Source organism: Nycticebus coucang, chromosome 16 (assembly GCF_027406575.1).
Source record: "Nycticebus coucang isolate mNycCou1 chromosome 16, mNycCou1.pri, whole genome shotgun sequence".
NCBI classification, from domain to species: domain Eukaryota; kingdom Metazoa; phylum Chordata; class Mammalia; order Primates; family Lorisidae; genus Nycticebus; species Nycticebus coucang.
Genome location: NC_069795.1, coordinates 61,329,770 through 61,351,704, shown reverse-complemented (window position 1 = coordinate 61,351,704; position 21,935 = coordinate 61,329,770). Strand labels below are relative to the sequence as shown.

At 38.8% G+C, this 21,935-nt stretch overlaps 1 protein-coding gene across 1 annotated transcript in view; it reads right to left on the bottom strand.

Annotated features, from left to right (window-relative positions):
- LOC128567864 (OX-2 membrane glycoprotein-like) overlaps positions 1 to 21,919 on the bottom strand; it is a 32,157-nt gene extending 10,238 nt beyond the window's left edge. Inside the window, exons 1-6 of the mRNA XM_053565430.1 lie at positions 21,706 to 21,919; positions 16,707 to 16,912; positions 15,254 to 15,335; positions 11,183 to 11,509; positions 8,663 to 8,935; positions 6,547 to 6,654 (exon numbers count right to left, since the gene is read on the bottom strand). Of these exons, the coding sequence (XP_053421405.1) occupies positions 6,548 to 6,654; positions 8,663 to 8,935; positions 11,183 to 11,509; positions 15,254 to 15,335; positions 16,707 to 16,709 (792 nt within the window). The 5' untranslated portion in view covers positions 16,710 to 16,912; positions 21,706 to 21,919 and the 3' untranslated portion in view covers position 6,547. The remainder of the gene's footprint in view (positions 1 to 6,546; positions 6,655 to 8,662; positions 8,936 to 11,182; positions 11,510 to 15,253; positions 15,336 to 16,706; positions 16,913 to 21,705) is intronic.
- Between the last annotated feature and the right edge of the window lie 16 nt (positions 21,920 to 21,935).

Here is a 21,935-nt window from a genome sequence, read left to right as displayed (position 1 = left end):
CTATTCATTGTATAAGTATGTGAGAAGGTTGGAGAATTTATAAACCAGTGACCACTGAGACTCCCAGAACTAGAAGAACTAGACATTGATCATGAAATTCTATCTAGTTTGTCTACTGAGAAGGGCAAGAGACTCTCCTGTGATAATCTCCCCTTTATAGAAATTTCCACAATGGTCTCTCAAGAAATGTAGAACTTAACACTGAAGTTGTGACTTTTGCAAAACTGACTTGCATGTTTGAATTATAAAATCCTATTCATTCTCTATTTGTTAGAGTAAATTATATTTTATTTTACAATATGGTTATTGTAAAAGGCCAAATTTATTGATGAAAATTGTACTTCACACACGCGAGACTTCAGTTTCTTTATTTTTCTAACATTTTTAGCCATTTTTCTACCTGATATATTTCTTTTTTTTTGAAACAGAGCTTCAAGCTGTCACCCTCGGTAGAGTGCCGTGGCATCACAGTTCACAGCAATCTCCAACTCCTGGGCTTAAGTGATTCTCCAGCCTCCACCTCTCAAGTAGCTGGGACAACAGGCGCCTGCCACAATGCCCAGCTATTTTTTGTTGTAGCCATCATTGTTGTTTGGCGGGCCTGGGCTGGATTCGAACCCGCCAGCTCAGGTGTATGTGGCTGGCGCCTTAGTCACTTGAGCCACAGGCGCCAAGCCTCTACCTGATATATTTCATCAACTATACATATATTTCTCTGTTTTTTTAAGAAAGGCCTGTTAGTGGATGAGCTGCTCTATTGCATATAGGCTGTTGGAATCAACTTGGGTGTACAAGTAGGAATTTCAATGAATTCTGAGAATGATACGGAAAATATTGGGGCTCCTAAAATCTACAAATGCTTTATAACACTAGTTTGCAGCTCCTAAAATCTACCACTGCTTCATAACACTAGTTTGTAAGTATTAGAGAATCAGAAATTCCCATTAATTATGATAAATGAGTTAAGACTAATTTGTTTATGCCTACTATCACTTTACATAGCAATAAATATAACTTTCCCAGTTTGACCTTCCACAGAGAATCTACTGAAATTGCTTATAACTGAGGCATTAAAGGAAGTCAGAATTACTTGCCTCTGTGAGGGGGTGGGAGTAGAGAGAAGCAAGAAATACACAAGAATTGAGATTCCAGTTTTAAAAACCTTAGTCTTTGCAATATTACAGTTAGTGATGAGTAGAAAACTAGAGAAAGCAGAAGTAATGCTTCTGCATTATGAACTTGAAAGATAAAATATAACCTTGAAAAATGACGTCTTGCCTCATTGTAATGTAATCAGAGTTCTGAGGAGGTTCTGATATCCTATGACATAAGAGTTACCACAAATAAAACTATGATGGAATTATACAGAGGGAATGCTGCACTGGGAGGTCGTTAACAATTGCGTCCCTACCCAGCTCATTGCCACACTCTCTTAGAGCCTTTGAGGTAATAATCATAATTATGGTCCCTCAAAGATGTCCACATCCTAAGTCCAGGAACCTGTGAATATGTTACTTTGCATGACAAAAGAGATTTGGGATTTCACCCATATGATTAAATTAAGGATCTTGTGACAGAAAGCTTATCCTGTATCACATAATATAATCACAACAGTCCTGGTGAAAAACAAGCAGGATGAGAAAGGAAGGGTGATAAAGGAAGAGAGGAAGCAGGAGTGTCAGAGTTAGGGTGATTCCATGTGAGAAAGACTCAAGTGGCCATTGCTGCCTTTGAAGAAGAAAAGGACAAAGGTAAACAATGTGGGTAGTATCTAGAAGCTAAAAAAGGAAAAACAAAAGGGATAGACTTTAGAATCTCCAGAAAGGAATGTAGTCCCCAGGACACCTTGATTTCAGCCCAGTGAAACCCAGGTTGGACTCCTGATCTCCAGAACCATAGGATACTCAATTTGTGATAATTTGATAGAGAAGCAATAGAAAGTTAATACAGCATTTATGATGTTACCCCCTCAGTTAAGGTATGTTGAGTGAACCAAACTTTTCCAATTTAAAGACCATCAAGTTGGCTTCTCTTGGTAGTGGGGGATGAAATCTTGGATCTGTTCAGAGCCAAGCTTAGTAGTATGCTTATACCCCTGAAGTGCATGATCAGGTGGGAACAGATGTTCAATAAAGGATATACCAGGAGCAGAAGTGTCAGAGGATTAGCTGGAGGATTTTCTCATCCTTCTTGTTTTTCACCAATTAGTCTAAAAGATGACACTAATGTTGATAACTAATCTGAAAACAGCCCCATGGCCAAAAAGCTAAGGAAACACATATGTGGCATGAATGAATGTGAAGGAGGCTGAGATGTCTTATTCCTAGAGGTGATCCTCACTTATAGACTGAAACTCAAAATTCGGGTCACTTAAGTCTCTGTGGGTTTGTTTCTATCATAGGAAGGTAACAGGAGGGATAAAAAGCAAAAAAAAAAAAAAAAAAAAAACAACAAGCAAACAAACAAAACAAAAACCCAGCTCTAGGCAAGAAAATCCAGGCTTTAAGGGTCTGTTAGGTAAGGACTTTGTGAATAAGACTATGTCCTGCTGTTTTGGCATGATGGGTGCCATTTGTACCCATGCAAAATTTATAAAATACAGTAGAACCTCCATAGTTGATCACCTCCCTACATTGACCACTTCCTTAAATTGACCTGATTTTCATAGACTGGACATGCACCACATTTATGTGTCAGTGTATAATAGGCCTACTTCCTTATGTTGACCACCTCAGTATGTGGCAGTTTCCTGGGTGGTCAACTTACAGAGATTCTACTGTACTTACAGAAAAACGGCCTTGGAACAAGATCTGTCCCAGCAATGCTCACCTAAGTAGGTCAATAAAAGTTCCCCATTGTTATTCTTATATATTGCATCACACTTCTTCCTAGAACTATGAGTATACTGAGGTAGGGGTAGGTATTACCATTCATCCAGCTTTTGCTTGGGAAACGTTAAGTACAATTTTTTAGCAAATCAAAGATCTTTACTTTTGGAGGAACAAATATTATTTGTGCCATCCTTCCAACTAATAACCAATAGCACCATCACAAACTGTTTACTGTATAAATATCTTTGTTGCATGACAGAGTACTAAGCTTCAAATAGAAGAAAGTGACGTGCTGCCACCCAGGAAATAGCATTTTACAAACATTGCCATTGTTGCAATGTTAAGAGCCCATTCGTAGGTTAGGCTAGTCTGAAGTGAAGAAAATCATGGTAAATATCCAGATCATGTAGGTAAAAATACATTTCCACATAAAATAGCTAGTATACAAAAAAGTGAAGTTTGGAATATGAATTTCACATAATTGTCCAAATTTTCTATTGTTTTCCAACTCATCTGTGACCCAATCAAACAAAACAAAAGAGAATAGCCATTCTCAAGAAAGATGCCCCTGGCTTGGCACCCACACTGTGGTTAGGGCACCAGTTACATACACCAAGGCAGGCAGGTTCGAACACAGCCTGAGCCTGCTAAACAGCAATGATAACTACAAAAAAAAAAATAAGCAGGCATTGTGGTAGGCGCCTGTAGTCCCAGCTACTTGGAAGGCTGAGGCAAGAGAATTGTTTAAGCCCAAGAGTTGGAGGTTGCTGTGAGCTGTGATGCCACAGCACTCTACCAAGGGTGACATAGTGAAACTCTATCTCAAAAAAAAAAAAAAAAAGGAAGATGCCTAAAAATTAGGTGTTTTTTCTATGATGATCTATCCTAAAGTGAACTTTCTTTTATTGCTTCTGAGAAGCATGCAATCTTTGGTGGATTGACTAATGAGAAATAAAAGATTATTCTCAATCCAAAATTTTAACTACATGCTCATATATGTAGAAGGGAAAAACATATGACATCACTGGGTTTTAATAGAAAGAAGTATTATGAGATGGTGGAAATTTTTCCTAGGGAATTTTAGTTCTTTCTTACTTTCCATTTCAGTAATGAAATACTGGATTCATGAAAAAAAAAAGAATATTCTTTCAGAGTTTCTTAGTCTTCTTATGGTAGTCTCCAGGGAAGTAACTGTGATGGTCTCATCAGGAATGGTGCTATCTGCAGCTTTACAGTTGAAAAAGACCAACATTATACAAAATCTCAAGAAAAGTAAAAGGAGTCTAAGGATAGTATCAGTCATTAGCGATTACCCCTCTGTGCAGAAACTATACATTTACTTAGCTTTTATGGGCAATTAAAAATGATTAGGGTAAAAAGTACACTTTTTGCTCATTCCTTTTTGGTCATTTATCTAACGAAGAGTTGATCCTGTTAAGAGTCTACTTAACAGACTTACTGGATTTTTCTTACTGGCTGTTGGGTAAGCTATGTGGAAATGATTCTGTGTTCATACCCAATAATTAAAAAATGAATCTCTTTCTCCCTCCTCTTCTTTACCTCTCTACAAACTCCAAACACACACACACACACATTCAGCTCTACATCCTCACTTCTCTTTTTCTATTCATAGCATCATTTTTATTTTTCAGGTCACTAAGTTCAAAACCCTTTGTCATTTTGTCTGATCAGGTTTCCCTGCCCATCCAAAATTTTGTTTTCAGAAGATGATGGAAAGGAAAAGAGAAATAAAACAATAGTAAGGGTAAGAAAAAATAAAAGGCAATAGCTGAGCATTGTGGCGGGCGCCTGTAGTCCCAGATACTCGGGAGGCTGAGGCAAAAGAATCGCTTAAGCCCAGGAGTTGGAGGTTGCTGTGAGCTATGTGAGGCCACGGCACTCTACCGAGGGCCATAAAGTGAGACTCTGTCTCTACAAAAAAAAAAAAAAAAAAGAAAAAGGAAAAGGCAAATATATAGGGCTAGTCCCCTTCCTCACAAATTAACCACCAGAATTTGTTACTTGTAGAAATAGAAAGTGTCACTACCTTCTGTGATTTTCTTTCCCTTCTCCCAACTTATTCTATAACTTAAGGTTTGGTCTTAATGAACTAGTAAGTACTACCTTAGGCCTAGCATTTAAGCCTCCAGCATTTACTTACTAGCAGTAAGTATATGTAAACAAATCTCCTGAAATTAAAAATTTTAAAACCAATGAAGAATCCAGTGATTCAAAATATGCTACTGGACATTCAGAGAGAGTAATTGAATTGTCCATAGGTTATGAAGATATTATCGGTAAATGACAATCCCAGTGCTTACACGATTCAACCCAGGTTCGGGTGTATAGCTGATAATAAGGAAAAACGTGGGCACAAAGATAAGTTGAATCCTTTATTTCAGGAATCAGATGTGGTATTGAACAACTGTATTTCTCAGGAAATATAAGACTTGTGTAATGAACAAATGCCAGTAGTTTGCAAATGTTCCTTTCTGGTGAAATTTACCTTGGGCTTGAATGGACTGTATTATAAAAGGAACCATAAAAAATTAACTTGAATATACTTTTCTGCTTGCCCTTTCCAATGGAATAGGGCAGTAACAATAAGCACAGATTAAAAAATGTAACGCATTATAATAGAACCATGGGTTCAATGGGCTTATATTTATGTGAAAAAGATTATCTGATTTGTAATCTCTTCTCCTGAACAGACAAATACTTTTACCTACTTTTGCAAAAAGGCCACTGACAATGAAGATTGTTGCTTGTATTACAAATTTATAAGAACTAACCTGATGAGACTTATGCAAAATAAAGTGGTCAAAAAACTTAAAATATGAACAATGTAGGGGGAAAGGGTGGCATTTGAGAGAAATTCAAAAAACTTGCAAAGCTTAAAATTGTGGATTCAAAATTAACAAAATTCAAAATAACTACCAAAGCTAACATTTTATCTTTCCTGATACCTATCCTTCAACCATCTGAGATGGAGGAAACTTCCATGTTACCCCATGCCCTAGGAAATCCCCATTACATATAAAGTAAATTGCAGCTTTGTGCTGCTTTAGTAAATTGTGCGCTGTCTTCAAAAATTGGAGAAATTTAATTCTCTCTCTCTGTATTATAGTTCATTTCTCTTTTTTTATGGTGTTTCTTGTTTTATTATGGCTCACATTATCTTAGACTGGAATTTATGAGGCACTGAATTTACAATTAGAGAAAGGGAGTTGAAAAACATCACTTTGAAAAATCTATCCATCTTTACATTCATTCATTCATTAAATAAATTAACATTTATTGAGCACCTGGAATATAAAAGAGGCTATAATAGATGTTGTGGAGGATAAAGAGATTTACAGTCTAGAAAGGCACAATGATAAGGAAGGGTCACCTGCATGCTGCCTATTGTGTTTGAGACATCATGGGGTACAACATGGAAAATGCTACCTAATTAGTGACCATAATTGAGAATTTTACAGTCTCTTAAATGGGCAGATGGCCTGTGGAATGCTATAAAAAGAGATAATTTTTCTTCTCCTTAAGGGAAAGGACCCTGCTTGGGTGCCAGACTTCTTTTTTCGGTTCTGCCATCAAATGATTCCATTATGATTGGAATGGAATCATTCTATTATTTATGTCTTTGAAGGAACCAGAAATTGTTATTTAAAATATCATTTAACTTGTGTCATTTTTTGTACTCCCTGTGATGACTTACCTCAGTCCTGATTCCGGTGATGTTTCCAGTATAATAAAATTGAGATTAAGACCAGAAGAATTACCAGGGAAACAATGCTTAGCAATAGAGGAACTGAAAACCAATAGCCTATGGATATTGAAGAAAGAAAAAGAAAAACAAAGTCACAAGAAGATAAATTGAGACCCAAAGTGATAAAGTAGTATTTATGGTAAGTTGTTACTGGAGTTGTGCTCTAAATTAAAATTATCCTTAAGTACATACACATGGAGATCTATTTTCATGACTTCTTATTATTTTAATAACTTCAGATATTAGTAACAGCTAACATGTTTTATCTGGTTACTACCTAGCTTTGGATATGTTATCTCATTTAATCCTCAAAACATTCAAAGAGTTAGGTATTATTATTATCTAACAGATTTTTAAAAAATGAGGTTCAGGAAAGTTAAGTAAGATCATGAGAGAGCCAAGACTTAGTCAAAAGTCAGTTTACTTCCAAAGCACAAATTATTTGACACACTGTCCATTGAATAATACATAGTTTATTGAGAAAATTATGGAAAATATAGAGATGTATAAAGGAGAAAATCATGACTCTCATGACTTTTATTTACTCCAAGAAATAACTCATCTCAATGTTTTTTATTGAATTTCTTCTAATCTATGCCTTTGTTATTAAACCTCTTTTCAGTAGTCAATAAATGCAGCTCAGCCCAAATGTCAACTCCTTGGTGTCACTTTGCAATAGAAAGGCAAAGGAAGAGCTCCTTGATTTGAGAGTGTACAGAAGCTTCTCCATACTCCATAATGGAATTTGTCACATCCCAATTTGAACAAGTACCTTCAGACAGGGATTTGTCTAATTTCTATAATTCCAGGGCTTGACATAATGCTTTCAGCTTGGCAGATTTTTAGTACATGTTTACAGGATAAATAACCATTATACAAATGGCATGTACATGTTTTAAGTGATATATCAAATTTGGCATTCTTGGAAAAGAATGCCTTGAACCTAGTTCAGGTTTTTGTTTTCTAGGAAAATTTACCTTTTGCAGTGGCTGGATCTGCAGATCTCTTCACAGATTTTCAAGTCCAACACTGCAAGTCTTTTAGACCAAATTTACCTAAGCCACTTTCTGATTTGTCTGGGTTTTCAGTGACCCCAGACATGCCCACAAGAGACATTCCTTAGAGGGCACTTTGCCCATGAGGCAAGAGGAAAGCTTTCCTGGGTTTTATGGATCCAAATGCCTCCCATCTCCCTCCGCCAAAGAGCAGTTAATAGTTTTTAGGTGGCTTATTACTGAGCCTTTCATTCAGAGTTAGTGCTTCAAAACTACATGGAGAAAGAAAACTGGCTGTTTCTGCTAAAACTTCCTGCTTCTAAAAGCACTGCTTCCTTCACTTTCCCACCCATAATTCTCATCTCTTGTGTCCATATGGGCCAAAGACAGCAGCTCAGATAGAAACACAAGAAAGAAAAGGAGACTTTGATGGAAGGAGTTTGTTTTAAAATGAGGATGAAAACACTTGACATTCTCCCCTTCCTTGCAATGTAGATAATGCAAAAGTTTTCATCATAGATGTCACTTCTTCCAGGAAATCCCCCAATCTCCCCACCTCCATATTGAGCTCATACCCCTCATCCCCAACGTCAGTGCTCCCATGGTGCACTGTAAATTTTTTACTGAAGCATTTAACGTGTACTTTTACAATTGCCAAGCTGCTTCTCTGTGTTCCCTAGTAGACTAGAAGCTTTCTGAGTGCAGGGACAGAGTCTTGCTAACTGATGTGATTTTTCATGTTCGCCCCAAAGTCTGACATATAATAGACACTCAGTAAATGATTGTAGAATGAAAGAAATACATGAATAAATAGATCCCAGCAACAGCATTTGATAAGTGGGCAATGTATCACATTTACCAAAGTAAAATCTGCTTTATTTGCTTCCTCCACTGATTTTCCTTCCTTTCTTACCCCATTCTCTCCCAACCAAGCTCCTTTACTAAGAGATTGAAGTAGATTCTCCCACAGAGATTGAAGTAGATTCTCCCACAGAGAATGGGACATTTATCCCCTTCCCGGTGTGTGTACACCGATGCAACCCCAGTTGTCTTTGCTCGCCTTCTCTTACCTTTGCTCACAGTTTGCTTGAACTCCGTCACAGTCCCTAGATGCAGCACCTGGCAGACTACCTCCTTCCCCACCTGAGTCTTAGGGTCTTTGACATGAAGGATGCTGGTAACAGACGTGGTCCCATTCGGGTGAGACAGAACCTCAGTACTATTTTCAATCCCTGATTCAAGGCCCTTCCAGGAGATCACAGGGATTGGGCGGGCAGTGGCAGAGCAAGTGATATTTAGGTGGTCTTCAGAGAACTCGTAGTGGAGGAACACTGTGGGCTGTACTGGGACAAAAAAAAAAAAAAAAGGATCTGTTATCAATTAAGTACTTGGTCTGAATCTGCATTTTCCTCAGAGAGATGAGAGAAAGAGCCTTATAGAAAGACAGTGGGAACTAGAAAAATAAGGTGGCATACTCCACCCAAACCAAGGACTTCCCAGTTTCTTCCTGTGTCTGGTTCTCTGAACTACAGGATGGAGACTGGCCTTGTCGAAACCCATGATGAGAAAGACCCTCTCTGGCAAAATGGGCTGGATGGACAGAGGATATTGAGAAGTCAGATGATACCCTTCTCTCGCTAACAGTCCAAAGCCTAATTATTCTGTTCTCTACTTCCATGGGCAAAGCAGCATCTTTGCCTCCTTCTGAGTATTCCTCTAAAAGGGCTTGACAATAACTCTTGAACAGCACTACCACAAATATAGGCTACTCTAGCAGAAGCACCATGGCACCTCACAACTGAGAGCCCAGAAGGGTTGCTGGGGAGAGAAAGCCATTTTCCGCTTGGAACTGGATCGGTAAATGTAATGTATAGAGAAAACTCAGAAATCCCTTTATGGAAGAGCTACATAGAATACAAATTAGGAATTCACAGGTAATAACTAGAAAAAAAAATTTTTAATGATAGTTGAAAGGGTCTTGGAGATCACCTGATAGAGTTAATAGAAAATAACTAGTTATGAGAAACAGACCTATTATTTTCAGGCCAGTTGTAGCCTGCTTCCCTTTAAATATCTCCTGATTAATGAGTTCATTTTTTGAGTCAAGAAACTTGAGTTTTTTTCTACCAAATACAGACTTGCCTTTCTTTGGTTGTCTTTGGAGCACACAAAGGGCTCTAATTAAAGGGCAGTGCTAAACCAGTGCTTGGTCTGTGTTTATAACTATGTTTAAGAGGCAGGGGGAGGGCAATGGGCTGGGACAAGCAAGGCCATAGAACTTTGACTCTTTCCAAAGAGTGCTCAGATTACTAAATTCAACAAACATGAAGGAAGAGAGAGGTGTTAAAGAAGATGAATGTGGTTTATGTGGTCAGACCGGGTGTCAGAGTCCTGTGGTGTATCCAAGACTGGTTTAGATGAAAGCTATAAGGTATGTCTAGGAAGGTGTGTGTGGAAGAAAGCAGGATTACTTGCTTGAAGGCTCAGAGGAATCTAGTTTTTAGGGGGAAAAATACAAAAGATTATGGGTAAAGGATGTCGAATATGAGAAAGAAAAAGAGGAAGAGGGAAAAAAGGAACAGAAATGAGAAAAATATGATGTAAGAAGGAAAAAGAGAAAAATGAGACAGGAAGAAGGAAGGGGGGAGAGAGAGAGAAAAAAAGAAGGTGGTGAAGGAGAAAGAAAGGCAGACACAGAAAGAATGAATGATGTAGCAAAAAGCCTGACATAAGCTTCTGCGGAAAGGACTAATCATCAGAGACAAAATAAGTGAAAAAACCTTCCTTTGGAGTTGTCAGATCTCCCTTGCATTCTTATCTACTAAGCCTCCTCTTCCCCCATAACCAGAATTCCAGGAATGCTTAAACAGTCACTGTAATCTTCATTAATAACCCTAAGTTTGTCTTTTCACTCCTTAAACCATAAGAAAGTATGCAACGCTCCAAAATTACTCATTATTCCTACTTTTTAACCTTCCATCTCAGCTACGTGTTAGTTAAGAGGAAAGGAATCTCATCAGACCAAGCATCTCTTAGATTTTAAAAGAATGCTTATTAGTTATATTTCTACTTGGCACCGTTTTAGGTACGAAAAGCCTCTGTTGTATGTCCCCTTATTAATCTTCACAGAGCTTCCCTGATGCAAAATGAGAAGGATCACACCTGGCTCCATGTTAGCCCAATCTGACTCTGTTCTCAGATCCAAAAAAATCAAAGGTGTAAGGAACTCTTGGAATGACTTATTTCACACTTACTGTCCAGACCAAGAAACATCACTGCAGTGACTGGAGAGGGTCATATTATTGCTAATGGCAAAGCCAGATCTGAATCACATCACTGCATATGGAGAATGCTTTGCCCTCACCACCGTCCTAATTTACTCTTGTTGACAGCAGGATCCCCCCAGAGAAAAGATTATCTGGAGCCAAAGAACTCAATGTAGCTCCAATGAATTCTGCAAATAACAGTAACATGAAAGGTCATGTCTTCTCATGATGATTTTTGTGATTAGGACCCTGAATAACTAAGTACTACAAATACTATTAATAATACTATTTCCAGACGGAGACAATATATTCCAAGACTCTCACCATAGAGGGTGAGGCAGGTTGTTCCTGAGATTATCCCAGAACCAAAGGTATTGAAGAGACACATGTAACATCCTTCATCCTCCAGGGTGGTATTCCAGAAGGTGATGGTTGAGTTTTGGAGTCCCACCTCAGTGATGTTTATCTTGCCTTTATAGGGAGGCTGGACTACAACCCCATGCAAGTTGCTGTAGGTGACCATGTTTTCTGGGCTTCCAGCCTTCTTTTTTTGCCAGGTCACAATCAAGATTTCCTCAGAAGTTTGCAGAGAGCATCTTAAGGAAGCAGGAGTGTTCAGCCTCTCTCTTTTATCCTGGGTCACCACTTTCACTATGGAATCATAAAAGAACATTTATATTTTAAAATTTTAATATGCACACACACATATACACTTTTTTCTAATTATGTTCAAAGTCAATTATTTTTTAAAAAGAGGAAAATGCAAAGAAAAGAGCATTTATTTATATTCCTACATGATGCTGGAGAAGTATAGGTTTAAATATGTTTGTTTTACTTTAAAAGGATAGTGGCAGAGTAGAAAAACAAGAATGCAAACTCTCAGTTACCAGAAATTTTGAAGAATCCCTGTAAGTTTGAAAGTAGGTAGAATAAGATTGAACTTGGAAACTGCCAGATAGGGTAGCAGCATCACCAAGTGTGTTCATATTTGGAGAGGTAGAAGCCAAGAGGAAGAAGGAGCCAAAGGACAACAGGCAGAGTGATCAGTTTAAAGAAGATGGAGGAGTACTTTACACTCCACACACACACACATACACACACACCCCACATGCCCTACAAAGGAAAGGGGAAGCACAGAGGTGTCTGCCTCCAGGAAGCAGAGTTAGTTATAGAACAGGAGGTAGAGAGATAAACAGAACAATATGTTGGGAGGCTATAAGTACCAAAGAGGATTTTGAAGCTTTGACATCCAAATGACAACCCACCCACACCTCTCATTTTCACTAAATGCTATGGTAATAATTTCTTCCCCTCTCCAAATACTATCTACTCACACTATGATAGATGATTTAACAGGAAATTTCAATGTATAACAAATAGTCAAACATTTGAGAAAGCTAACAAATGAAAGAAGAACAATGAACACAAGGTGAATAAGTCTATACCAAATGAATAAAGGTATCTTAAATCAATAAACACTTTGACATGAATAAATGTGATATACACTGAGTATAATAACAACCAACATTATAAATAGTAGCAATTGGAGATGTAAAAAGTTAGAAAAAAAAATCTCAATAGGTTGGCTGACTTAGAAGAATATACACCATTAAAGAGCAAATTAGTAAGCAGGAAGAGCAGGCCATGGGATTCTTCTAAAATGCAACAGAAAGGGAGAAGAATAGGAAAGGGATTAAAGAAAATTTAAGAAATAGATTTAAATGTTCTGACATCAGTTGATAGGATATCTAAAAGAAGAGAAAAAAGAGAAGGAAAGACAAAGCACTGAAAGCAGAAAAAAAGTATTTTTTCAAAAAGATAAAAGGAGCAATATAAAATAAGATATATTAATCATGAACCTTCATGTACCTAACAACATATCTTTGAAATACATAGAGAAAAAACTAATAGAATTTAAAAGAAAGCTTTATAAATTCAAAATAATAATAGAAGTTTTCTATACTTCTCCAGAATCTTCAATTCTATATAGAGAGGGTGCTGAACAAAATGTGTACACATTTTAAGAAAGGAAAAACTGTATTAAAATTGTAATAATATATACTCATAAGAAAAGAGGAAAACAAGTCATGTTTGAGCACCTCTTATAATTGCAGAAGTCAAACATGACATAACAATTTTAATACTTTCTTTCTTTTCTTAAAATGTGTGTACATTTTTTGGCACTCTTTATATTAAAAAATTACAGCAAAAAGTCAAATATAAGGATGTAGAAAGTTTGAAAACAATACATATTTGTATACCCTTCATATACTTAATATAAATACTTAACATGTTTAAACATACTAACTATACTTTCTATGTGTGCATATAGACTCATTTATGAACTGATATATATATATATATAGTGCATATATATACACACACAACTTACTCAAAGAAAAAATGCATAATTTTTTAAAACACACATATAATATTCCCCAAAATTGGATTTACAATAGTCTACAGAAAAGCTGCTGCCCTGTGGCCTTATATCCTGTCCACAATGTCTAATATAATTAGAACTTTACAGTATTCTTTTAACTCTCACATATACGAGAAATTGTAGTAAAAATCATAAATTATTATAACTGAATTGCAATGACTGCATAAAATGATAGAAATTTGCAAAAATGGGTGAAGTAGTTTTCAGAGGGGCATATTTAATTCTAACTACATCTAATAGGAAACAATAAACCTTGTAAAGTGAATCCATACTCACTTTTAAACCTCCTACCCCTCCTTCTAAAAATCAAGAGTGAATTAAACAATGGCATACCAATAGGAGAAAAGAGATAGGGGTCAGGGACTGACCTCACCAAGGTTTTTTGTCTGGCTATACTAGATATGTGAAAACTCCTTCAGTGGGGTTAGTTCCTGACCTGTCTTTTGGTATGTGACTGAAGATAAAAACAATAATTGATAAAATGGTATCCAAAATGCAGACTTGATTAGAAACACTAAAATTAGTTTTTTAAGGCAAATAATATAGATAAAATGTTGGCAAGTATAAGTAGAAAAAACAAATGAACAAACAAACAAGACTAGACAAATCACAAATGGCTCCCAACAATATCAGGGATGAAGAGATGGGCATAGCAACAAATACTAAACCCCAACTAGAACCCCTGTGTGTTATATAATTTGAGATTTAATAATGTGTACTCTTGAAAGAGGTGAAAAGTTTGGGGAGGCAATGCCTGTTGCTAAGGTTGAGGTTTCCTAAAGTTTGTTGCAATTTTGCAGAGAAGAGACTTGAAGAAATTTTTGCTTTTAGAATGAGGAGTGGAAAAGAGATCAAAACTAGAGAATTCAGCTGTTGGATGATTTTTTTTCCCTTTTGACTTTGGAATAATCATTTAGTGGTAAGTTTATAATTCTTTGCTGTTGATATGAACTTCAATTTTGATTCCTCCAGTCGGTTCATAAACACTATAGAAACCTGAAGGCCAAGGTTGTAGGTGGGCATGAAGCCCATACTCATTCTTTGCCAGCATTCCTCAGCCCTGAGCAGGCTGATGTTGATTAACACCAGCCTGAAAAGTGAAAAAAAGGCCATGAAGGGTATAGCCACCCATGAAACAGAGGAGGAAGAAATAGGAAATCCAAAGATAAGTAAATGAGATAGCCACACTTTCTAGACAATAGATAATGTCAACCTACAATAACCTCTATATTTTATTATTTTCTATATTTTTCCTATTGGTTGGAGATACAACCAATTTTATGGCTTACTGCCAGATAATCTTTCAAAAAGATTGTATTCATTCATACTCCTCCCAAGTATTCCCATAGCCTTACAAACATAGGAAATTATTAGTTTTAAAAGTTTTTCAATTTAGTTAAGTTTTAAAAAATGACATTTTTAAATTTATTTATTTCTTTTTTTTCTTTTTTTGGAGACAGGGTTTCACTATGTCGCCCTAGGTAGAGTACCATGGCATCACAGCTCACACCAACTTCAAACTCTTGGACCTAAGCGATTCTCTTACCTTAGCCTCCCAAGTAGCTGGGACCACAGGCGCCTGCCACAATGCCCAACTATTTTTTGTTACAGTTGTCATTGTTGCTTAGCTGGCCCAGGCCTCATTCAAACCCACCAGCCTGGGTGGTACGTGGCTGGCACCGTAACCACTGTGCTACAGGCGCCAAGCCAAAAATGACATTTTAGAGAGAATATTTTTCATGAGCTTAGTTCATCTACAGAAACAGCTTCAAAATATCAAAGTGTTCTACTTTGAAAACAAAATGTGGAAAGAGGAAAGAACCACTCCCACTCCTCTAAGCAAATTATATTTGAGTAATTCGTGCAGCATAGCATCAACAATAGTGTTCAAAGGTCTCCACTCCAAAAATGGTGTTGGCTGGATTCTGAGCAGGGGAATTGAGCATCTTTACCTTGTGCTGTGCACAGCACCACTGCTGTCATCCCCCAAATCAGGCTGTAGGCAGACAGATGAAAGAAGAGTCTCCTGAACACCTGAAGACAGAAAGCAAAGTACAGAAATGGGGGGTTGGATTTGGACAAAGCCAAAGAAGCTTCAGGGAATTTCGAGGTAAGTTTCTCCCAGCAGAAACTTTAGTTTTGTGGGAGCAGAACCAGAGGCTATACAGGGAAGAAATAACAGCATGCTCAGGATATGGGAAGGGAAAAGCAGCAGTGTGGCTCCTTCATGATAGCAATCCCTACCAACTTGAGACCTTGCTCCTAAAGCCACCATTGTTTTTTTTTTTTTTTTTTAATTTGGCCGGGGCTGGGTTTGAACCCGCCACCTCCGGCATATGGGACCGGCGCCCGTACCCGCTGAGCCACAGGCGCCGCCCAAAGCCACCATTGTTAAGAGCAAAGCCTCAAAGCAGCCTTAGAATGAACATACCTGTAGACCAAATAAACAGATCCACGGAGCTCCTGCAGAGAGAAGTTGCCTTCTCATTTTATAGCATCATTAGGGAAAACCAAACTACTTTACATAAATATAGAAAAAATAGGGAATATAAATGTTAGGCATAGCATTCACCACCCACAAAATCCATTAAATTAATATTAAAAATGTAACTTGGTGGGTACCTACTTTTCGGAGACAGTATGTGGTTGCCTTGAATTTCATGGAAGCAGATATTTTGCAAATGCTGCAAATTTTCTATAAATTGTACCTTTCAAAAACCAGAACTGGCTTTAATTTAATTTTTTCCTTATTATTTTATTTTGATGTCTCTGTGATGTCTCTGGACATAAACCTTTGGCCTTCTTATAAAACATGATGGAATTTAAGGGAATGTTATTGTGGCCATTACCTTGCTATAAAATGAGAAGGCAACTTCTCTCTGCAGTAGCTCCGTGGATCTGTTTATTTGGTCTACAGGTATGTTCATTCTAAGGGGCATGGGTGAGCAATATAACTGTTCCCTGTATTTCCCCTTGTGTCCTGTATTTTTCTATATTAGAGATATGAAATAAAGTTTTCTCTGTATTTTTGTTTGGATATAAAAAGGCCAAGAGGCCAAGCTTAATTTTAATCAATGTTGTATAATCTCTAATTTGGTCTCCTACCACCCCCAACATTTGTTATGAGCTCTGACATTGCATCTACAATCCTAGGGGCTTACATAATGCCAGCCTGTGGTATGGGGCTACTCGTCATTGGTTGGGCCCATCTATTCACTTGGCATTCACTAAAATGGCTGTGTTCCCTTCAAGTCATCACAGCAATTGCAGTTTGTGAGCTGGTGATCTCTTGCGTTGTCCCAGCCAGCCTTTAGATTCTGCCTGTGCTGAGTGAAGGGAAAGTCTACAAGGCCCTCTGCCTAAACTCCCATGTATCTGCCCATTTCAGTTTTACCATTCCCTTACCATGATGGACCGGCTGCTGTTTCCCAGTCTTTCCCAGGGAAGTGATGCATGGGTACTTCCTTTTCTGGCTTCTCAGCAATTATTGGCAAGTTCTATTTTCCACTCCCCTGAACTCTCCACTTCAGGTAATCAGGCACAGAGCCTTTTTTTCAGGACACAGACTGGTATCTGAGCGTCTACATCAGGCAGTTCTTTGCTCTTCCAGCCTAGAAAATATTTATTTTCCTTAGGGTTAGATAAGCTTGTTCCTCCATCAGCTTGCTTTCTTCCAATCAACTCTTTCTGGAATGAACATCATGTCCTTGGTCTTTCAGCATTCAGTCTTCTGAAACTCAAATGCCTACGCTATTGCTATTGTAAAACTTTGGCTTCCAAAACTAAAAGATCCTTTCTGCTTTTTCTGTGGTGGTATTTCTCCTCTAAGGCAGTGAGTGGGTGCTCGGCTATCTAAATTGAAAGGCCAGAGGACAAAAATAAACTATTGAAATAAAAAAAAACCCACACCAGATAATGTATCAAAATAATACCCCAAATTATATTTTACATAAAATAACTAAACTACTAAGACTATTATTGAACATTTATTGTGTATCAGCCACTGTTCTTAGCATGGCACATAAATTATTTCATGTAATATTTCACATAATCCTATGAAGGAGGCCTTATTATTATCAGCTTTTTCTTTTTTAATAGGGCATTTAAAGGACTTTAATTTTCTTTCTTTTTTTTTTTTTTGTAGAGACAGAGTCTCACTTTATGGCCCTCAGTAGAGTGCCGTGGCCTCACACAGCTCACAGCAACCTCCAACTCCTGGGCTTCAGCGATTCTCTTGCCTTAGCCTCCCGAGTAGCTAGGACTTTAATTTTCTATTATCACCATTTTCAAATTGAAGCATATGAGGCACAGAGATGTTAAGTAACTTGGGCAAAGTCACAGAGCTATGAAGTAATTAATAGAGACAGGTTTTAAACCTAGGCAGTCTGACTTCCCATCTCATAACCATTACACCATCTTGCCTTCCCTATGTATAAAGTATTGTTGGTTTTGAAATTTGAATACATCAGTATAGAATTATATTCTTACTGCCTATGACCAAATCACTATTGTGAGAGATTACCCAAAGTGCCATGCACACAGCAGTCTCTGTTTCACTGCCCTGGAAGAATACATTGAATTCAGTTTTGCAGCTGTAATTTGGGAAGTATTTAGCCAGATTTCCAGAGTCAAGCAATCTCTGAAAGCCACCAAGTAACTGTCTAGAAGCCATACTAGTAAAAAAGCCTCTCCCTACCCGATGTCTTACCAGAGCTCTAGGCCCCCATTTCCCACTTCCTGAAGCTCAGCACCTCCAAACACACTCTCAAATCTCATGTCACTATGTTCTCCTCTATGCACACCAAGCTCCATTTCACCATCGCTTTTCAATGCCTTGAAATCACCAAGCTCTTTCCTGCTTTAGTTCCTACATACATGTTCATATATGTTTTCCTTCTGCTTAGAAGGCTCTCAGTTGAATGAATGAATGAGCAAATAAATTTGTGAATAACACCAAATTCATCATAATTTTCCCCCAAAAAGCTTCTCTTATCTCCCAGGTACTCAAGTCATCCATCATTTCATATTCTCCCTCTCCCCAGACACATATGATTTCAGAGGACGGCATTCCACCTGCAGGAATCTGAGAAGGAATCAGCTCCTTCTCAATATTTGCCTTATCTAAGCCCTTTAGGATACAGTAACTTCACTGTTACAGTTTATTTTCCCCAACATTCGCATCTGAATCTTTCAGTTTGCCCTTCAATTTTTCTGAGATTTCCATTGTTTTATGATGTTCTTCTTCTTATAGACTTATAAGCAGGACTGGGGGGAGTATTGAAGATATAAATCTTGAAGATCTAAATTTTGAAGATCTAAATCTCTCCTCTTTTATTTGCCACAAGGATTTTTCTTTCCTTTTCCTGTCCAGTGGGAACCATCCTGATTCTAATATCCCCCCTTTTCCTCCTCTATGGATTTGTTAATCCTCTTTAATGCATGCCCTTTTCTTCACTTGGGAAATAGCCATGACTTTAACTTAATGAAGGATCTTTTAAAGAGGAAGTGCCAAACCAAACAGGTATTTCACAAACATTAATCTCATTATGTCAGCTTAAATTTTCCAGTTTTAACTAATAGGTGTTTCATAAACATTAGTATCAGTCTATCAGCTTCATATTTCCTTTAGCAGAAGAAGTTACTAACCAAGTCCCTTCATAGGTAGTGGTAGAAAATTACCTGCTAATCATTGGCCATGGTCTTTCTCATGGGTATAGCTGTAAGAAGAGGAACCTTAATTGTCCTGGTCAGGGTCTGTGGTTTGGGATTACGAAAGTGATGAACACTGGGACCAGTCTCAGCTCAGCTCTCCTGGGGCCAGCTTATATAGTCCTGGAGGTGGTTGTGTGTGTGAGAGCTGTCAATCTGGGTGAAGGCCTGGCATTGAGCACCATGCTAGAGACTGACCTGCTCTAAAAGGGCCCTTCTATATCATTCACTCCAACTGCCAGAGATGGAGGGACTCCCTCACAGTGTTCCTGGTGAATATTTTGGGATGGATACTCTTGGAAGTAATGACATCTCCCTTCCCTGTGGTCCATCTCCAGTGCTACCCCATGCCTGAGGGCTTTCTTGTCCTGCACATGTATTTTATTACTTGATACCCAAGCACACCATGAGCATGATGTCTTCCTTGTGACTTCTCCCCATGTCCTCATACGTCTAAGATGATTCAACTGTCAACATAACACATATTCACCTTGTCCCCTCCTCTCACCCACTCCCACATACCACATTCATAAAGGCTTTGTTTTTTCTTTTATTTTTTGAGGCAGTCTCATTATGTTACCCTCAGTAGAGTGCTGTGGCATCACAGCAAACCCAAACTCTTAGGCTTATGAAATTCTCTTGCCTCATCCTCCAGAGTAGCTGGGACTACAGGCACCACCACAATGTCTGGCTATTTTTTGGTTGCAGTTGTTTTTGTTTAGCAGGCCCGGGCTGGGCTCTAACCCACCAGCCTCGGTGTATGTGGCCGTTGCCCTATTCACTGTGCTAGGGGCGTCACCAAGACTTTGGTTTTGAGTCGCCTAAAGAAGTACTCAATAATTTTCTCAGTATTATTGAGACTGCCCCATTCTATCTAATTGTGTAGAAAAGTCAGAAAAAAAAAGAAAACTCAGGCTCTGCTGCTAGTGCCCAACACATTTTGTTTTATTTTCAGTTAAGTCAATTGTGTTGACAGATACAGGCATTCTAGTTTCATACCATTTTTAAAAGTCATCATGTGCCTCTCTCTCTTTCACATGGGAATAGAGGCACTAGCAGAGGCTGTGATGAGGAATACAAAACAGATTAGCTCTCACAAAGGAAAATCTGTGTTTTAAGAGAGAAAGCAGACAAGCAGACGCATACCAAAATACAATCGTGTCTGTGGACTGGGATCCAGCCATGTTAAACAAAAAACAGTGCCTAAAACAAAAGGAATCAGAAGGAAGGCTCTGCTCTTAAAAATATACATATTTTGATTTTATACAGTATTTTTCCTCAAGTTCATACAGAACAACTGAAAGAACTACCAATCTGAAAACAACAGTATTTATATTTATGGGGAGTAGACCTGGGCTAAAACATATATGGAGATGTGTGAGCTAGGGCAAACCATTGTTACCTTTCTGAGACTCACAAAAAATAACAGTATCAACCTCATGATTAACAAGACCAAATGAAATTGTGTATGTAAAGCTCCTAGAATAAAGATGATACAAATGTCCACTAAAAAAAATGTTGCTATTATCTCATTAGGTTATTATAAGAATTTAGCATTTAAAGCACTTAGATAGAGTAAATGCCAATATTAGCAAAAAAAAAAAAAACTCAAGTCAAGGGCAATCATGAAAACAAAAATGGCCATTTAAAACCCTTGCCAAGAAGATGATGGTTCACAAATGCCTGGGTCTTACCTGGTAACTGCCCACCTGGTAAAAGCTTTACTGCCCCTATGCGTGCCTCTTCCTTTGCGCATTTCTAAGTGCAAATCCTGATCACAACACATGTAGTCACATGGATAACCTTTCCTCTTGTTTCTTTATTTGCAAAATCAGGTAAGGGTTCCTTGCTGTAAGGATAGTTGCCAAGATTAAAAGCATCTGCTCGACCCTAGCTCGCAGGCCACCATTCTCTTTTGTTTAGAAAGATAGTGAAATCATTGTCTGTGTGGTCTTGCCGACAAACTATATATGAAAAAAATTATCTTGAGGTACTAATTGTACTTGGATTTTTATCTAATTATACCAACACAATACATGAACACACACACACACACCCCTTTATTTTTAATCTTCTAAACAGATCTCGAAAACAAAATGTCTGTCTCTCTGGAGACCCTGGGTCTTCGCCCTTCAAAGAATCATGAGCAAGAGCTTTTCGATTGTCTCCAAAGTGTCGCTGAGCTTTGTCTTTCCCTTTATGGCCTCCCGAGGCCAGAGCCAGGAGGCAGGAAGAGGCTGAGCATCAGAGAGCGAACCAAGGAGCTCTTCAGAGCCGGCTGCACCCCTAGCGCAGTTTTTGGTGCCAACACGGAGCCAATACTGCGTCTGTCACACACACACGCACACCCCTTTCTGGGTCAGGTTAAAACAGGTTGTGCTTTTCTCCCCCTGGGAGCTGGAACTGGCGAGCCCAGCTGGCCGCCAGCGCAGGGGAGGCGCGTCGGAGCGTCCTTTCCCCGGGGAATAGGGGAGAAGAACCAGGGCGCCACGCGTGGTAAGCCACCCTTCGTAAGGCACAGTCCGCTTCTCAGGGAGGTTAAGAGTGAGAGAAAAGCGCTGCCATCAGGACCACAGATAACTTCCCCACTACACTGGAAGAGGCAGCCGAAGCGCTGCGCCTTCCCCGCGCCGCCCAGGGCCGCCGGCTCGGCGTCCACGCTGCTCCCTCCGGCCCTGGTCCCGGCCCCACTTACCGGCCTTTCCATCCCCGCTCCTGACAGAGCCTAGCACAATGCTCCTGAAAGCCGCGCTGCTTCAGTCGAGACTGAGACTGAGAGGAGGACTCGCTTGCCCCCCACCCCGGTCTCCAGCTCGCGCCTCGCTGGTCTCCGCCGCCTCCTGGCCCACCGCCCCGCCCCCACGCGCATTGCCGGGCGAATCCAAGAAAGGGCAGTGGATGCTGTTTGCGCTCATTTTTGCCTAT